Source organism: Macaca thibetana, chromosome 2 (genome assembly GCF_024542745.1).
Source record: "Macaca thibetana thibetana isolate TM-01 chromosome 2, ASM2454274v1, whole genome shotgun sequence".
Lineage (NCBI taxonomy): Eukaryota > Metazoa > Chordata > Mammalia > Primates > Cercopithecidae > Macaca > Macaca thibetana.
Genome location: NC_065579.1, coordinates 152,123,903 through 152,140,245, shown reverse-complemented (window position 1 = coordinate 152,140,245; position 16,343 = coordinate 152,123,903). Strand labels below are relative to the sequence as shown.

The 16,343-nt window shown below is 38.6% G+C and overlaps 2 protein-coding genes across 5 annotated transcripts in view; one reads left to right on the top strand and one right to left on the bottom strand.

The window, feature by feature from the left end:
• Positions 1–15,820, top strand: part of FAM162A (family with sequence similarity 162 member A) — a 569,879-nt gene extending 554,059 nt beyond the window's left edge. For both annotated transcript variants that reach the window (XM_050781865.1, XM_050781866.1), the window contains 4 exons: positions 8,215–8,337; positions 10,095–10,203; positions 13,128–13,236; positions 15,562–15,820. In XM_050781865.1, coding sequence (XP_050637822.1) covers positions 8,215–8,337; positions 10,095–10,203; positions 13,128–13,236; positions 15,562–15,654 — 434 coding nt within the window. In that variant the 3' untranslated portion in view covers positions 15,655–15,820. The remainder of the gene's footprint in view (positions 1–8,214; positions 8,338–10,094; positions 10,204–13,127; positions 13,237–15,561) is intronic.
• MIX23 (mitochondrial matrix import factor 23) overlaps positions 1–16,343 on the bottom strand; it is a 304,832-nt gene that overhangs the window by 35,213 nt on the left and 253,276 nt on the right. The window contains exon 1 of one of the 3 annotated variants that reach the window (XM_050781868.1): positions 10,462–10,465. The exons of 1 other annotated variant lie outside the window; for it this stretch is intronic. The gene's annotated coding sequence lies outside the window, so the exon portion shown is untranslated. Of the gene's footprint in view, positions 1–3,275; positions 3,280–10,461; positions 10,466–16,343 lie in introns of those variants that run through there. One more of the 3 variants, XM_050781869.1, reaches the window with a different exon arrangement.

Genomic DNA, 16,343 nt, shown 5'->3' with positions numbered 1-16,343 from the left:
ATGCAGAAATCCTCAAGAAAATACTACAAAATGAATCCAGTGACATGAAAAATTATAGATTGTGATCAAGTGGGATTTATGCTAAAAATGTTAAGGTTAGGACTCCTGACTCAACATCATTCACCATGTTAATAGAATGAAGGAAAAAAACACACAACCACATCAGTAAACACAGAGAAAGCATTTGACAAAATGCAACTTCTCTTCACTATAAACACTTAGAAACTATGAATAGAAAGGCACTTCCTCAACCTGATAAAGGGCATTAAATGAAAAACCTGCAACTAACATCTGACTTAATGGTGAAAGGCCGAATGCTTTTCTGCCATGACATGACAAGGATGTCCATTCTCAACATTTCTATTCAACACTGTACTGGAGGTTCTCGTTAGGGAATTTAGGTAGGAAAAACAGTAAGTGGCAAAAGAAGTAAAACTATATTCCCAGATAACATGATCATGTATATAGAAAATCCTAAGGAATACATACACACACATACCCTATTAGACTAAATGTTGAACAGTTTTGCAGTATGCAAGATAAATGGGCAATAAATGATGCAAACATGAAGAAAATTCCAAATTTTATAATAGCATCAAAAAGAATAACGAAGTTTAAAACGTACTCTGGAAATTGCAAAAACACTACTGAAAGAAATTAAAGAAGACCCAAATAAATGGAAAGACATCCCATGTTCATGGTTTGAGAGACTTAATATTTTTAAGATGAAAGTATTCCTCAAATTGATCTACAGATTGAACACAATCCCCAACAGAATCCCAGCTGGGGCCTTTGCAGAGATTGGCAAGCTTGTCCTCAAATTCATACAGAAATTTAAGGGACCCTGAGTAGGCAAACTAATCTTTAAAAAGAAAAGCCAAGTTGGATGACTCATACATCCTGATTAAAAACTACAAAGCTGTAATAATCAAGACTGTGTGGTGCTGGCATAAGGACAGACATCTAGATCAGTGGAATAGAACTGATAGTCCAGAAATATACTCTCATATTTACGGTCAATTGATTTTCTATATTGCGCTAAAACAACTCAGGAAAAGAATAGTCTTTTAAACAAGTGGTGCTGGGAGAACTGGGCATTTACATGCCAAAATATGAATTTGGATCCTTTCCACATAAAGTATACTACTATAACTCAAAATGGATCACAGACGTAAATATTAGAGCTAAAACTCTGAAATTCTAGAATATAGGAGTAAATATTTGTGACCTTGTATATGGCACCAAAAGCTCAAGCAATAAAAGAAAAGATGGATAAACTGGACCTCACCTAAATTAAATTTTTTTATACTTCAAAGGACATCATTAGGATAGTGAAAAGATACTCATGGAATGGGAGACTATATTTGTAAATTATATATCAGATAAGGAAGGAACTCTTTTTTTTTTTTTTTTTTTTTGAGACGGAGTCTCACGCTGTTGCCCAGGCTGGAGTGCAGTGGCGCGATCTCGGCTCACTGCAAGCTCAGCCTCCCGGGTTCCCGCCATTCTCCTGCCTCAGCCTCCTGAGTAGCTGGGACTACAGGCGCCCGCCACCGCGCCCAGCTAATTTTTTGTATTTTTAGTAGAGACGGGGTTTCACTGTGGTCTCGATCTCCTGACCTTGTGATCCGCCCGCCTTGGCCTCCCAAAGTGCTGGGATTACAGGCTTGAGCCACCGCGCCCAGCCAAGGAAGGAACTCTTACAACTCAAAAAGACATAACCCTACTTAAAAAAAATGGGCAGAGGAACTATATAGGTATTTCTCTGGAGAAGATATGCAAATGGCCAATTAGTACATGAAAAGATCCTCATTATTACTTTTAGATAAATGTAACTTAAGACTACAATGAGATACCACTTCATTCCTACTGGGACAGTTATAATCAAAAAGAACAACAAATGTGGATATGGATGTGAAGACATTGGAACCCTCATATATGAAAATGTGAAATGTTACAGCCACTTGGAAAATGGTCTTGTAATTCCTTAAATGATTAAATGGAGAGTTGTATCACCCAGTTATTTCACCCCTTAGTATATACCCCACAAACGAAAATACATGTTCCTTAAAAACTTGTACACAAATGTTTATAACGACGTTATTCATAATAGCCAAAAAGTGGAAACCACCCAAATGTCCATTAGTTGACTAATGTGTAAACAAACTCTGGTATAGTGGAATAAAATTAGTCAAAAAGGAATCAAGTACTGACAAATGCTACAGCATGGATGAACCTTGAAAATATAAGTAAAAGAAGACAGTCATAAAAGACCACATGTTGTATGATTCCATTTATATAAAATGTCCAGAATATGCAAATCCATAGAGACTGAAATCAAATTAGTGATTTTCTAGGGTTGGGGGAAGGAGGAAACAGGGAATGACTGCTAATGTATTCAGGATTTCTTTCTGGGGTGATGAATGTCTTCTGGAATTAGATAGTAGTGATCAATACACAACTTTGTGAATACATGAAAACCACTGAATTTCACACTTTAAATGTGAGTTTTATGATAGGGAATTATGTATCAATAAAAGTATTATTTTTAAAATCTTAAACATGAACATATTTCGTGAGAAGTCCACAGTAGTATCTTTTAACTTGTTATGTTCAAAAGATATATATATATATTTTTAACAGCAAGGGGGAAAAGTGAGGAAATGATGCTTTTCACCATCATTGGGAAAACTGCCTCTGTAACCATGTTTTACTCCTACTGCCTCTCTTACCTCCCCTTACTGCTCCAGACTCTGAGGCTGCAAGACACCCAAATGGGAGTTTGGAACTTCCAAGGCACAGTCTTTTTATCCACTAGCAAATTCGTTTTTAACCACAAAGGTCTGAGGGCACACTCTTACTACATTCAATACACGTCTTGGGCATTCAATTTCTATCATCTAGAGCATCATATAGTGGCAAGGCCCTAGTTAGATTTATCTCTGGTGCCTTTCCAGCTTTCATTTCTGTTCCACTCTTCCATATCCTAGAGACTCAGGGGCTCTTAGATGTCTTCTGACCTCAGGAGCTTATACCAGACCTGGCCCCATCTGCACCACAGTCCCAAGATCAGAATTACTCGCCTTTTCTCCCACCTGATCTATTTCTGGTTGTCTCTGCTTCTTATTTTAATTAATTAAAATTATTCATGCTAAAGCTGAAGGTAAGAATTCCTAATTAAAACTAATTTCTTAAATGTATTTATTTTATGAAGGTATTTCCTAGCTTTATTCACTGAAAAGGCAAAAACAGTGACAAACTGAAAAAAAACGAGCCCCCCACTAAGGAGTCTCTAAAAACATTTCTTTAAAAGAACCAGAGCCCGTTGGGAGGAATGTGTGATTCCAACTCAGGGGCAGAAAACATTTTAAATCAGTCTAGAATATCTTGTCAGAAAGAAAGCTATCAATGACCACTAAGGATGTGTTGAAAGGACTCAACAGCCAGTTTAGAAGGGTTCCTAATAACTAAAGATGGGATTAAAAGGAACAACTGAAATAGTCTAGAGCACATCACATGTGTAAAAATGCAACATAAGGCAGTTGCAAGAAAACCAATTTGTTCATTTGAAAACTGGCAAAGGGCAATAATCCAGCATTTATTCCACATTTTCTGCTTGATTTATGCCTTAAGATAACCAAATAGTTAATGTGAAAGGGGAGAATACCACCATTTTGCAATCCCTAATGATATAAATGGATCTAGGTAATAATCACCATTGTCTGCTAAAAAAAAAAAAAAAAAAAAAAAGAAATTAGATGAAAGGTTGATGGGGAACCTTATGAAAGGTGAATCAGACTGATAGCATCTACTGATCAATCTTAATATGAAAGACAAAATTGGCATATGCCTATTGATGTGGCATAATAAGACATACACAGTACCTGTCACCTATGACATTCTTGCTAAAAGATCTAATCTGAATCTTTCAGGCCTCAAAAATCTGTTTACAAGGAATAGAGGAGTTTGGAGAATATGTTGGATAACACCATGGGGGTGTGATAAGCAAAATCTAAAATTGAGGGACACTTTATAGGACTAATGACTGGTTTCTTTAACAAATAAATGATTTTAAAAAATGTAAGAGGAGAGACCTATAGATTTAAAGAAACTCAGGAAGCATTAGCCATATTCAGTTTGTGCACCTATTTTGAATAAGCCATCTGTAAAAAAAAAAAAAGCCTATCAGAAATTTCATCTTAATAGGATTTGATCATAATATACTGATATTAAGGAACATTTTAAAATTATATTAATATTTCAGATATGATTTTGAAATACATACTGAAGTATTTATGGATGAACTAATATAATATTTGGGATTTGCTTTAAAACAATCCAGTAAGGGGTAGATAATAGGTAGAGTTCAGGGGAAATGATATTTTTAAAATTTTTTAAGTTCAGGGGTACATGTGCAGGTTTGTTACATAGGTAAACTCATGTCACAGAGGTTTGCTGTACAGTTTATTTTGTCACCCAGGTACTAAGCCTAGTACTCGTTTGTTATTTTTTCTGATCCTCTCCTCCCTACCACGCACAACCCTCAGGTAGGCCCCAGTGTTTGTTGTTCCCTTCTGTCTGTCCATGTGTTCTCATTATTTAGCTCACACTTATAAATGAGAACATGCAGTATTTGGTTTTCTGTTCCTGTGTTAGTTTGCTAAGGATAATGAATGACCTCCAGCTCCATCTGTGTTCCTGCAGAGGACATGCTCTCATTCTTTTTTTAAGGCTGTGTAGTATTCTGTGGTGTATATGTACCACATTTTCTTATTTTATTTATTTATTTATTGAGACAGTCTCACTCTTGCCCAGGTTGGAGTGCACTGTCATGATCTAGGCTCACTGCAACCTTCAACTCCCAGGTTCAAGTGAGCAATTCTCATGCCTCAGCCACCCAAGTAGCTGGGATTACAGGCATGAGCTACTGTGCCCAGCCTAAAGAAAAGACCACATTTTCTTTATCCAGTCTGCCATTGATGGACATTTAGGTTGATTCATGTCTTTACTGTTGTGAATAGTGCTGCAGTCAACAAACACATTCATGTGTCTTTATGATAGAACATTTATATTCCTTTGGAGATATACCCAGTAATAGCATTGCTGGGTCCAGTGGTAGTTCTGTTTTTAGGTCTTTGAGGAATCGCCATACTTCTTTCCACAATGGTTGAACTAATTTATACTCCCATCAACAGCATATAAGTGTTCCTTTTTCTCTGAAACCTCTCCACAGCATCCCTTATTTTTTGACTTTTTAATAGTAGCCATTCTGGCCAGGCGCGGTGGCTCACACCTGTAATCCCAGCACTTTGGGAGGCTGAGGTGGGAGGATCACCTGAAGTCAGGAGTTCAAGACCAGCCTGGCCAACATGGTAAAACCCCGTCTCTACTAAAAATACAAAAATTAGCTGGGCATGGTGGAAGGTGTCTGTAATCCCAGCTACTCGGGAGGCTGAAGCAGGAGAATTGTTTGAACCTGGGAGGTGGAGGTTGCAGTGAGCTGAGACCACACCATTGCACTCCAACCTGGGCAACAAGAGCAAAACTCCATTTAAAAAAAAAAAAATAGCAAAGGCTTGGAGCCAATCCAAATGCCCATCAGTGATAGAGTGGATAAAGAAAATGTGGCACATATACACCATGGCATACTATGCAGCCATAAAAAAGGATGAGTTCATGTCCTTTGCAGGGACATGGATGAAGCTGGAAACCATCATTCTCAGCAACCTAACACAGGAACAGAAAACCAAACACCATGTGTTCTCACTCATAGGTGGGAGCTGAACAATGAGAACACATGGACACAGGGAGGGGAACATCACACACCAGGGCCTGTCGGGGGTAGGGGATTAGGGGAGGGATAGCATTGAGAGAAATAGCTAATGTAGATGACGAGTTGGTGGGCGCAGCAAACCACTATGGCATGTGTATACCTATGTAACAAACCTGCACGTTCAGGACATGTATCCCAGAACTTAATAAATAAATAAAGACTGAGAATGGCCAGGCACGGTGGCTCACGCCTGTAATCCCAGTACTTTGGGAGGCTGAGGTGGCCGGATCACCTGAGGTCAGGAGTTTGTGACTAGCCTGACCAACATGGAGAAACCCCACCTCTACTAAAAATACGAAAAAATTAGCCGGGCATGGTGGCTGGTGCCTGTAATCCCAGCTACTTGGGAGGCTGAGGCAGGAGAATCGCTTGAACCTGGGAGACAGAGGTTGCGGTGAGCCAAGATTGTGCCACTAGACTCCAGCCTGGACAACAAGAGGGAAACTCCATCTCAAAAAAAAAAAAGCAAGACTGAGAATATAGTTACTATATAGAGATGTTCATTTGGGGAGAAATTCAATAGAGTCTTGAATATTCTCATGATGTGCAGAGATTATTTTAAATCATAAATACATCTTATATCTTAAATATGTTTTGCTTTCTGTATATACTTGATATTTCTATGAAAATGTTTTATCCTAATATTTGCCAACAAGAGTCTTATATTTGTGTGACCTTTTGAAAGTTGAGTAATAACTGTAATGCTACTTTGCTTATTTTTCATAAAAGTGATTTTGTTTAATATATCTGAAAATGCATTTTTCATTTATTTTTTCTTATTCTTCTTATAGGTATACATCAAGTGTGGCATTTGAGAATCTGTTGATAAAATTTACAAAAGTAGAATTACAATTTTATGTTCATGATGAAAGAATGACTTAATAATATTCACCTGATTGTATCTCTTATTTTGTGTGCTTTTGTTAAACATATGTCGATTTATTTTGCCAACATTATTATATAGACAGAGAACTCCTTTTCTTTCAGGTTAGTTCATGCGATCCTGGTTCATGGAACATAAAGTGAGATTTTATGGGTGACAGGGAGAGAGATCAGGCTTGACTTGAGGGCACATGGGAAAAGAAGGGGGCTATCCTTTCACAAAGATTTAAATATCTCGTAAGAACTGTTTGCCAGTGCAATTATGAATATGTGTATTTGTGCCTAATTTTTATTTTTTAAAAGCTCAGGTGATTATAATTTTATCTGTAAAATGTTGAAAGTGTAGTCTGATTACAATAGTATATATCTAAAAATTAAATAAAAGGCATTGTGGCTGGTTGTGAGATGGCATTGCATTGTGGTTTTGATTTGCATTTCTCTAGTGATCGGTGATGTTACTTTTTATTCCATATGCCTGTTGGCTGCATGTGTATCTTCTTTTGAAAAGTGTTTGCTCATGTCCTTTGCCCACTTTTTAATGGGCTCGTGTTTTTTTTCCTGTAAATTTGTTTAAGTTTCTCATAGAGCTGGATATTAGACCTTTGTCAGAGGCATAGTTTGCAAAAATTTTATCTCATTCTGTAAGTTGTCTGTTTACTCTGTTGATAGTTTCTTTTGCTCTGCAGAATCTGTTTAGTTTCTGCACAGTAAAAGTTAAATGTATTAGATCCCATTTGTCCATTTTTGCTTTTGCTGCAGTTGCTTTTGGCATCTTCATCATGAAATCTTGGCCCGTTCCTATGTCCAGAATGGTATTGCCTAGGTTGTCTTCCAGGGTTTTTATAGAGGTTAAATGATACTTATTAGCCATATAGCAATCATTGTTGAAAATGGGTGATGAGTATATAGGGGTTCGTAATACTACTCTCTATCTGTGCTTTGAGTTTAAATTTTTAAAATAAACTACATATATTCTTATATACTTAGTTTTAAAGTTATATTTAGTTCAAAACTACATCTAAAATTGATTTCTAATTAGGGACTTGTGGCTTACAAGGAGCAAGGCTTTCTAGAGTTACTTCTTGCTGACCACTGCAGCCCCCTAACCAGTTTATCAGCATAGTATTGGCAACTTGGTGACCTAGTTTATCACTTTTGGGAGGTTACTAATCTTCACCTAAACAGCCCTGATGCCATAATACAGAATATTGCCACCAGAGCCATTGTTATGATAAGACACATGTGAGAAGTACTTATTTAAAATTTACAGCTGGTAACATGTTTAGGTTGTAAATTCCTAATTTCCTAATCAATAAAACATTTATATTTTAAAAGAGCATCAAGCATAGCATTTTAAATATAGTATGTGTGTCTTACATATAGTAAATTCATTTCCTAAATGAACTAATTTTTATAAATGAAACGTAACTTGCAGGTATTTCTTATTTTGAGAAAACATCACATTTTCTTTCTTTGAAACATTTTTCTCTCTTTTTTAGGAAGCTGTTTTAGGTTATGTGAAAGAGATGTTTCCTCATCTCTAAGGCTTACCAGAAGCTCTGATTTGAAGATAATAAATGGATTTTGTATAAAACCACAGGAAAGTCCCAGAGCTCCATCCCGTAAGTTTTTATTTTTTCTATTTATGGAGTAGATAGCTCCCAAGGAGTAGGAAAACTTGGAATCAAAAGAACCCAAAAGAGAGAGGTTCCCATATCATACCCTCCCATGTAGAGAGAACACATTGTGTTTACATTGTGCATGTGCACATGACCAATATGAGCACAGTATGGGAGGCCTGAGGGAGGTCCATGTTCCTACATCATACAACATGGGAGGCCTGAGGGAGGCCCATGTTCCTACATCATACCTCCCATGTTTTACTCATATGCAGGCTCATGTCCTACATCACACTTCTCATGTTTTACTCACACGTAGGCCCATGTTCCTACAGCAGACCTCCCGTGTTGTACTCCTACTGGTCATGGGCACATGCACAGTGGTTTCTTCATTTTCACCATTTGTCATTTTCATCTTGCCTCTACGGTTGGACTGGAGCTTTCTCTTTTCTTTTTTTTTTTTTTTTTTTTTTTTTTTGAGACGGAGTCTTGCTCTGTCCCCCAGGCTGGAGTGCAGTGGCCGGATCTCGGCTCACTGCAAGCTCTGCCTCCCGGGTTTACGCCATTCTCCTGCCTCAGCCTCCCGAGTAGCTGGGACTACAGGCGCCCGCCACCTCGCCCAGCTAGTTTTTTTTTTTTTGTATTTTTTAGTAGAGACGGGGTTTCACCGTGTTAGCCAGGATGGTCTCGATCTCCTGACCTCGTGATCCGCCTGTCTCGGCCTCCCAAAGTGCTGGGATTACAGGCTTGAGCCACCGTGCCCAGCCCAGACTGGAGCTTTCTCTAGGAGAATGGATGCACCAAAGTAAATAGTAGTCCAGAAATTATGTTTTAAAGAACTCCAAAGATGAACCAAATTAAGATACTATGTGTTAGGTAAAATATAAGTAGGACCTTCTCCTTATTACCCTTACTGGCTCTCCCTTTGCACTGATTTTTATCTCTAGTCCCGACTTATTAATGAAATGACTCAGATGGCATGTATTCCCTTCAGACTCAACAAATCTTTTAAGTAGTATTCATGCTCTTTGTTTCTTCAGCTGGGTCTTTTCCTGTCTTCTTTTAGTTACAATACTGCTCTTGTCTTAGTAATCCAAGTTTGATGTTCTCGTGACTCCTTCCTCTTTGTCTTAAGCAGTCTCCACATGCTTTCAGTCATCCTCAGACTGACTTCATCTCTCTTCCCACTGCTGCAACTCTGGTTCAGACTATATCCCCTCACCCTTGTATTACAGTCTCCCATTTAGACTTTTTGCCCACTCTACCCTGTCCCCCTTTTCTCTCTCCATCCATTGTACAGATAGTAAGCCTTCCTAAAACATTAGTTTCTTCCGTGTTTCAAAATGTACAGTAGTTCCCAATCAACTCTAAACCCCTTAGCCTGACATTCAAGCTCTGGCAAAATCTGATTGTACCTTACAAACTTTTTCTTAATCTACTGAAGTCAGACAAGCTCCTCACTGTTCCCTCCTTGTTCATCCTTACTTCATATTTTTGTTCTTGATGTTCTTTCAGTTTTCAGTGGATGAGGCTTATATTGGGAAATAATGCTTTTATTTTACCTCATGGGATTTTATAATCTTATTTGGAAAATGAAGCATCCTAAGAAATTCCATTCAAATAAAGCTCTAATTAACTTGAAGTTTCTCAGTGTTTCTGTTTAGTGACTAGTTAAAAAGCACTAATACCATTTTTCTGTTATTAAATTTGAGAGTTATAATCTCAAACACGTAAGATTTCTTGTTTGGTTTTTCTCATAGGCACTTACAGCCACAGAGTGCCTTTACACAAACCTACGGATTGGCAGAAAAAGATGCTGATATGGTCAGGTCGCTTCAAAAAGGAAGATGAAATCCCAGAGACTGTCTCGTGAGTGCTGAATTTAGTATTACAAGCAGCTTTCATTTCTCACTAACGTAAGGGAAAAACAATGCCTCTGAGTTCCAACTGTTTAAAACTTTTCAACCAAATTTGTAAACAGTTTTCACTTTTCCAAATGTTTTATCTTTGGTAAATACTTGGAATATAAACAATGCTAGAAAACCTGTCTCTTATCATTGGTATGTTACATAGTGACTAGTGAAGAACTGTCAGGTACTCTGAAGTCAATTGATTATTTGATTTCATCCCCCGGCTACAGAAGTGTGACTTTTTTAAAGTTTGTTTTTAATCTAGGTATATAAATTAAGTACCACTGACAATGACTATATTCCCCCAAATCCATTTAAGTACTCAACCTTAGACATAAAAGTATTTAATTGCAACACTCTGGAATTCAGGAAAGAGTGCTTCCTGTCACCAACTTCCTTAAACCTAAGGGAAGGGATCTTGGCTGGGATCTTGGAACTTTTTCAGAGTTTGTAGATAATGAGTGCAGTTTCCTCCAACCCAGTTTCTCAACTCCGTACTATTGCTATTTGGGGCTTGATGATGCTTTGTGGCGGGGGGGTGTCCTGTTTGTTGGAAGATGTTTGGCAGCATCCCTGGCTTCTGCCCTCTCAATGCCCATAGCATTGCCTTAGCGCTGACAACCAGAAATGTCTCCAGACACTGCCAAATGTCCAAGGGGCACCAGGGGGGTGGGAATCTCCCCTGGTTGAGAACCAGTGCCCTAACCTCATGTTAAAGACCCTGACTGGCTGGCACCTTGGCTAAAAAGAGATTCTGAGAAATAGATGTCATCTCCTGTGAGGCATCATCCTATTCAGGGACAGGGACTTTGGACAAAGCTCCTGGAAGTTCCCTGTCAGCAAGAAACTATTCCTGGATCTTCTGGTCTCTGGTTTCAAGTCATGACTGAAAAAGATCTGAGCTCATTCAGGACTTCTTTCCCAGGGAAATATGTAGTATTTATTTTCTGTTTACAACAACTTTAATAGAGCTTTTCTGCTTCCGCCAGTCAAATTGATAGCACATTACTTTAACTAGAATTATTTCAGCAGGAAAGCCCTGGTTTTTCTTAGCTCAAGTCATGTATTCTTCTGGGTAATAAGAGAATACTGGAAATAACCATGACATCAGGTTCTTGCCTATGCCTTCATTCTTCCTATACCAACAGAAAATAAGCTGGTATTCACCCATGGCCGTAAGAGATGCTATATAGGCTTTGTTGTAGAACACCTTCCTCAGTCTGCCTAATAGTTGGTTCCAAGATCCCCTCAGGCCCAAAATACTGCCTCATGAATCACTCTGGAAGGGTCTTTTCTGGGCCTAGGCAGCCATTTATCCTTGTACTGGTAGTTCTGAACAGGCACTGCTTAACTTGCCCGTTCCTGTTACTCCGTGTGGGATGGATTATTTTTCATGAGGATCATGGCACTTCAAATCCCATAAAATACCATCAACATGGGAAGTCAGTTTGTGGTTAGTGGAATCTCAGGTGCTCCTAACTGACCAATTTGACGGTCCTTAGCAGTTGTATTGAGTCCCTGCCAGCCTGCAGGCCCAGCTTAAATGCCTGGAGAACCCCATCCACATGCTGCTTCACAGGTACCAGCTCCTACATCACATTGTACATGCATTCATCTTCCTCCTTCCACCTGCAACATCCCAGATCCTTTGCCTCCTTCCAAGCATTTTTAAAGTAATCCTCTCCCCAATTTTAAAAGTAATATATGTTAAATATCTCAGGGGAAAGAAAGCACTTCAATCCCATCATCTAGAGATAATCACTTCCTATTTACACATCTTCTGAGAAGGCCAGAAGTTAATCTTGGGCCCCATAAGGGCTCCACATCCCCTGCCTTGAGGTTCTGCCAGACACCGAGGTAACAGAATCGTGACCACCAGGTGTGGCAATGCATGCCTATAGCCCTGGCTGCTCAGGAGGCTGAGGGAGGAGGATCACTTGAGTCTAAGATTGTGAGTCCAGCCTGGGCAACATGGTGAGACCCCATCTCTTTAAATAAAGTAAATTAAAAATAGAACCATGTTGCAAAATCACCAAGGTAGATTGGCCTTCTCTTTAGAATCTTCTATGTTAAGCCTCTTAGGTTTCACACAAGAATGATGAACCAACCATCAACTTTTTTTTAAGGCACATGAGTTTGTATTCAGTGGATAGGTTAGAAAAGCTGCACTTTGGCACTTGCCAAAGACCACAATATCAAGTTCACTGTCACTCAATTTTAGCAAAACATTAGTTTAAAAACATAAATATTAAGGAGCATTGCTTAAAGGACCTTCCTACTATTTTAGATATTCTCAAATCTATTCCAGGTTCAAGACAGAGAGAAAAAAGCTGGGTATATGGAACACATTGGTTAACTTTCTCCAATGTTTGATCTTTCTGAATTGTGCTTTGTGTTGAAACATATGAAGCTTATTGTAGTATCTGTTGTCAAGATGTTTTCAGATGATGACTAGATCACATAATATCTTCTTAAGAACCTCAGGGAGAAATGGCTACCTGTTTCACTTTTAGCATTTATAGGCTGGTTGGAAACCTGAGAGCTGAAATTGGGGTCCACCATAGCAAGTATAGATTAATATGCCTTGCCCATGTTTTTTTTTTTTTTTTGGCTTTGTTCGTGAGTTCACTTTTTATTCTTACTTTTGTACTTAATTAAGTGTGTGCTATCTTGTATTTTATATATAAATGAGTTATTAAAAATGCCTCACCCTCCCCAAAGTCCTATGAGATCTCTAGGCCCTTTTTAAAGAGATCTCTAGGTCTCCCTATATATATTTATAGACACTACTATACTTTGAATTTATACACAGCTTTTTATCCTGCACAACTTCTGAAAGGGAAAAGTTAATAACTTTCTCTCATGATCTCATTGTATTACTAGGTTGGAGATGCTTGATGCTGCAAAGAACAAGATGCGCGTGAAGATCTGCTATCTCATGATTGCCCTGACAGTGATAGGATGCATCGCCATGATTATCGACGGCAAGAAGGTGAGAAGGGGTTTTTCTCTATCCAGTGTGTATGTTCTCCACCAAAAACCTAGAATAAATAAGGGATTGACCCTTGTATTTACCCTCTGAGAAGAGGAGGCTACTTTCTACATTACATGAGAAAAGATAAGCAAAAAAATAAGGCATATTGGGAACCAGCCTGGAATGTCATCCTTGGGGATAAATAGCAAATCCTAACTTTGGCGTAGTGAAGGAGGACTAAATTCATTTTGTGTAACGTAAATTTAAAAAGTGTTTCTGATGACAGATGTCATAATGTAAATTAAGAAATATGACACTGGCATATTTAATAACCCATTCCATATTTCCAGAGTGCTCTTGGTACCCAAGTGTATTTACCCTCACCATAACTGCCTTCATCATGGTGAGCTTTCCTAGCAGGGTTCTTTATTTGAAGCTCAGCCAGACAGGGCCATATGTCTAAGAACCATAGCTCCTAAGCAGTACATAGGAATGCAAGTCCGGAAATCTTTAGCACAGATTATGATAATAGCTATCACTAATTGAACACTTACTGCATTCCAGGTACTTTTCTAGCTGATACCTCGTCTGAACCTCACAAAAACACTGTAAGATAAGTATTATTAGGACCTCATTTGTAGATGAGGAAAATATAGCTTAGAAAGCCTTAGTAACTTGCCCAAGGCCACACATGTCCCTAATGATGAGCCACAATGTGAACCTAGACCCAATTCAGGTAATAGGAAAATTGCTCCCATTTATTGAGTGCTTATTATGTAACAGGCACTGTTAAGCTCACTTAATCACCCCCATAACCCTAACAGGTAGTTTTCCCAAACTCACATAGCTAACAAGTGGCAAGATAAAAATTTAGACCCAAGTTTGCAGGATACCAAACCTCATACTATACTATCTTGCTATTAAGCTATAGTTATTTTTATATTCAGCAGCTTTGGTCAAATTCTTCTTTTAATACCATGTATGATTCTGTATATCACAGCTTCCATGTGGAAAGAGATGTCTTACAACTACTTTAAGATACTAAAAATGTTCTACACACTCACTCTTAACTGACTTTCTTATCCTCAGTAATTCCAGAGTAAAAGGAAATGTACTTTTGGCTGTCTTCAGTCTTGTAGTTAAATGGAAATACTGACCATTTTAGGCTGACCTCATGGGAGTACAAAGGGGCAGATGTGCTGAGCTGGGCGAAGTTCTCTTGAAAACTCTGTTCTACCCCACTTCATTTTTTCTTGTCTCCCTCTTTGACCTCTCATGCGTAGTTCTCAGGTTAAAACCAGCAGAAACATATGGACAGGACTGTAAACTTCTAGGATCTGAGAAATTTGCATTGCTTTTGTATATTCGATTGTACTAGCTGAGTTTAAATACTCCAGAAGCAAATTATTCACCTGGAATCACTTCTAGCATCATCCAGAGCTATATGCTGTGTACTTCAGAGAGTTCTTCTCCTGTTCTTTACCATGAAATTGTAACATTTTAGTTTTATGGAATTTCCATTTCCATAAATGCTACTGGAATGGAGAACTTTTTAACTTAATGTGATTTGGAAGAGAAAAATTAGCCATTGTATATTTTGCTCTCACCATCAACTTTCCTTTCTCCTCCCCCTCCATATACCCAATTCTTTTACATATAAAATTACACAAATAGGAGGAAATATCAGCTTAGGGTACTAGTTTCACTTATTTGGTATAAAAGTTTTGAAACTGGCCTGTATGTAAGCTTCATAGAAATCTGACCATTTACATGGAGGGAAACGAGGGAAGAGGACAGTTGCCTCTCCCACTCAAAGGATGGAATTGTAGTACAGATACTCGTGGAAATCATCAATGGTAGTATTTTGGTAAAGTCTGGAATCTCCAAAGCTGAATGTTTTTGGTAAAAGAGAAGTAAGGAACTAGAAGGGTCTGAGTATGCAGATAAGTTGGGGAAGGAGAAAAGATAGCAACAAAGAAAAGTGAAAGAAGAAAAATGGGATAGAAATGGCAATGAGAAGGTATTTAGTATAAAAGAGAAGTGGGGTGGAATGAGGAGAAAGTATAAGAGAAAAGGAGAGGATAAAGATTGAAAGAAAGGGGCCAGAAGGGAAGAAAAAGGAGAGGTGTGGCACTTCTTACTTATGCTTGAATGGATGAGCTGCTGTTCTCGGAAGCGTACGAGGAAGTTGAAGCACATGGAGGAGACTGCCACGCCCAGTGTCCAGACAGCAGAGGACTCCATGCCTCTACTGCCCTGTTAACCTGCTGTCGTCAATGCAAGGTAAAGATACCCTCCCCTGACCAGCATACAAATCACCTGTTCAAATCTCTTTTGCTTTAGGCTGCCCAAAGAAACCAGACTTTAACACGCTTGAACTTAGAAAAGAAAGCTCGTCTGAGAGAGGAAGCAGCTATGAACGCCAAAACAGAATAGCAGAGGTATCTGTGTTGGCTGGATTTTGAAAATCCAGGAATTATGTTGCAACGAGCCTGTATTAAAAAGGATGTGGTATGAGGATCTATTTCATAAAGCATGGTTTGCCCAAACCTGTACCATTTCCGTATTTCTGCTGTAGAAGTAGAAATAAATTTTCTTAAATGATGACTGTCTGTGTTTTATTGTTTTGATCCAAGTAAAGTGTAGCCTGTCAGCCTTTTGGACAAAAATGAAACAATTTATTTCAACTTGAATACCAACTCTTTAGAGAAGCAGGTACCATATCTTACTTCTCTTCCCATTACCAAAGTAACCTCTCCACAGGCGAACTCATTTTGTAGAGATAAGGAAGGCCAGTTGAGTATATGGCCCAGGTGCAGCTTGGAGGGCCAGCCTTCTCAAATGCCTTGGTGTATTTGGTGGGGAGGCTGCTCCCTAATAGAGCAAGCCCTGAGAAGCAGCCAGACCACATTCTATAATCTTTGAACATGCTGCCAAATGGAGGCTTTTAGGAGAACAGTTTTTTAAACATCCTGACAAGGTCTAGCCAGGAATTTCTAAGGACTTAGAAATCCCAGCATCATGGAGTTGCTTGGGGTCAACACAAGTCACCCTCTTAGCTTCATGCCTTAGAATTCTCAGCTGGCTGTTTTCCTACCACCTGAGAAGCTAAATTTCTCAATTAC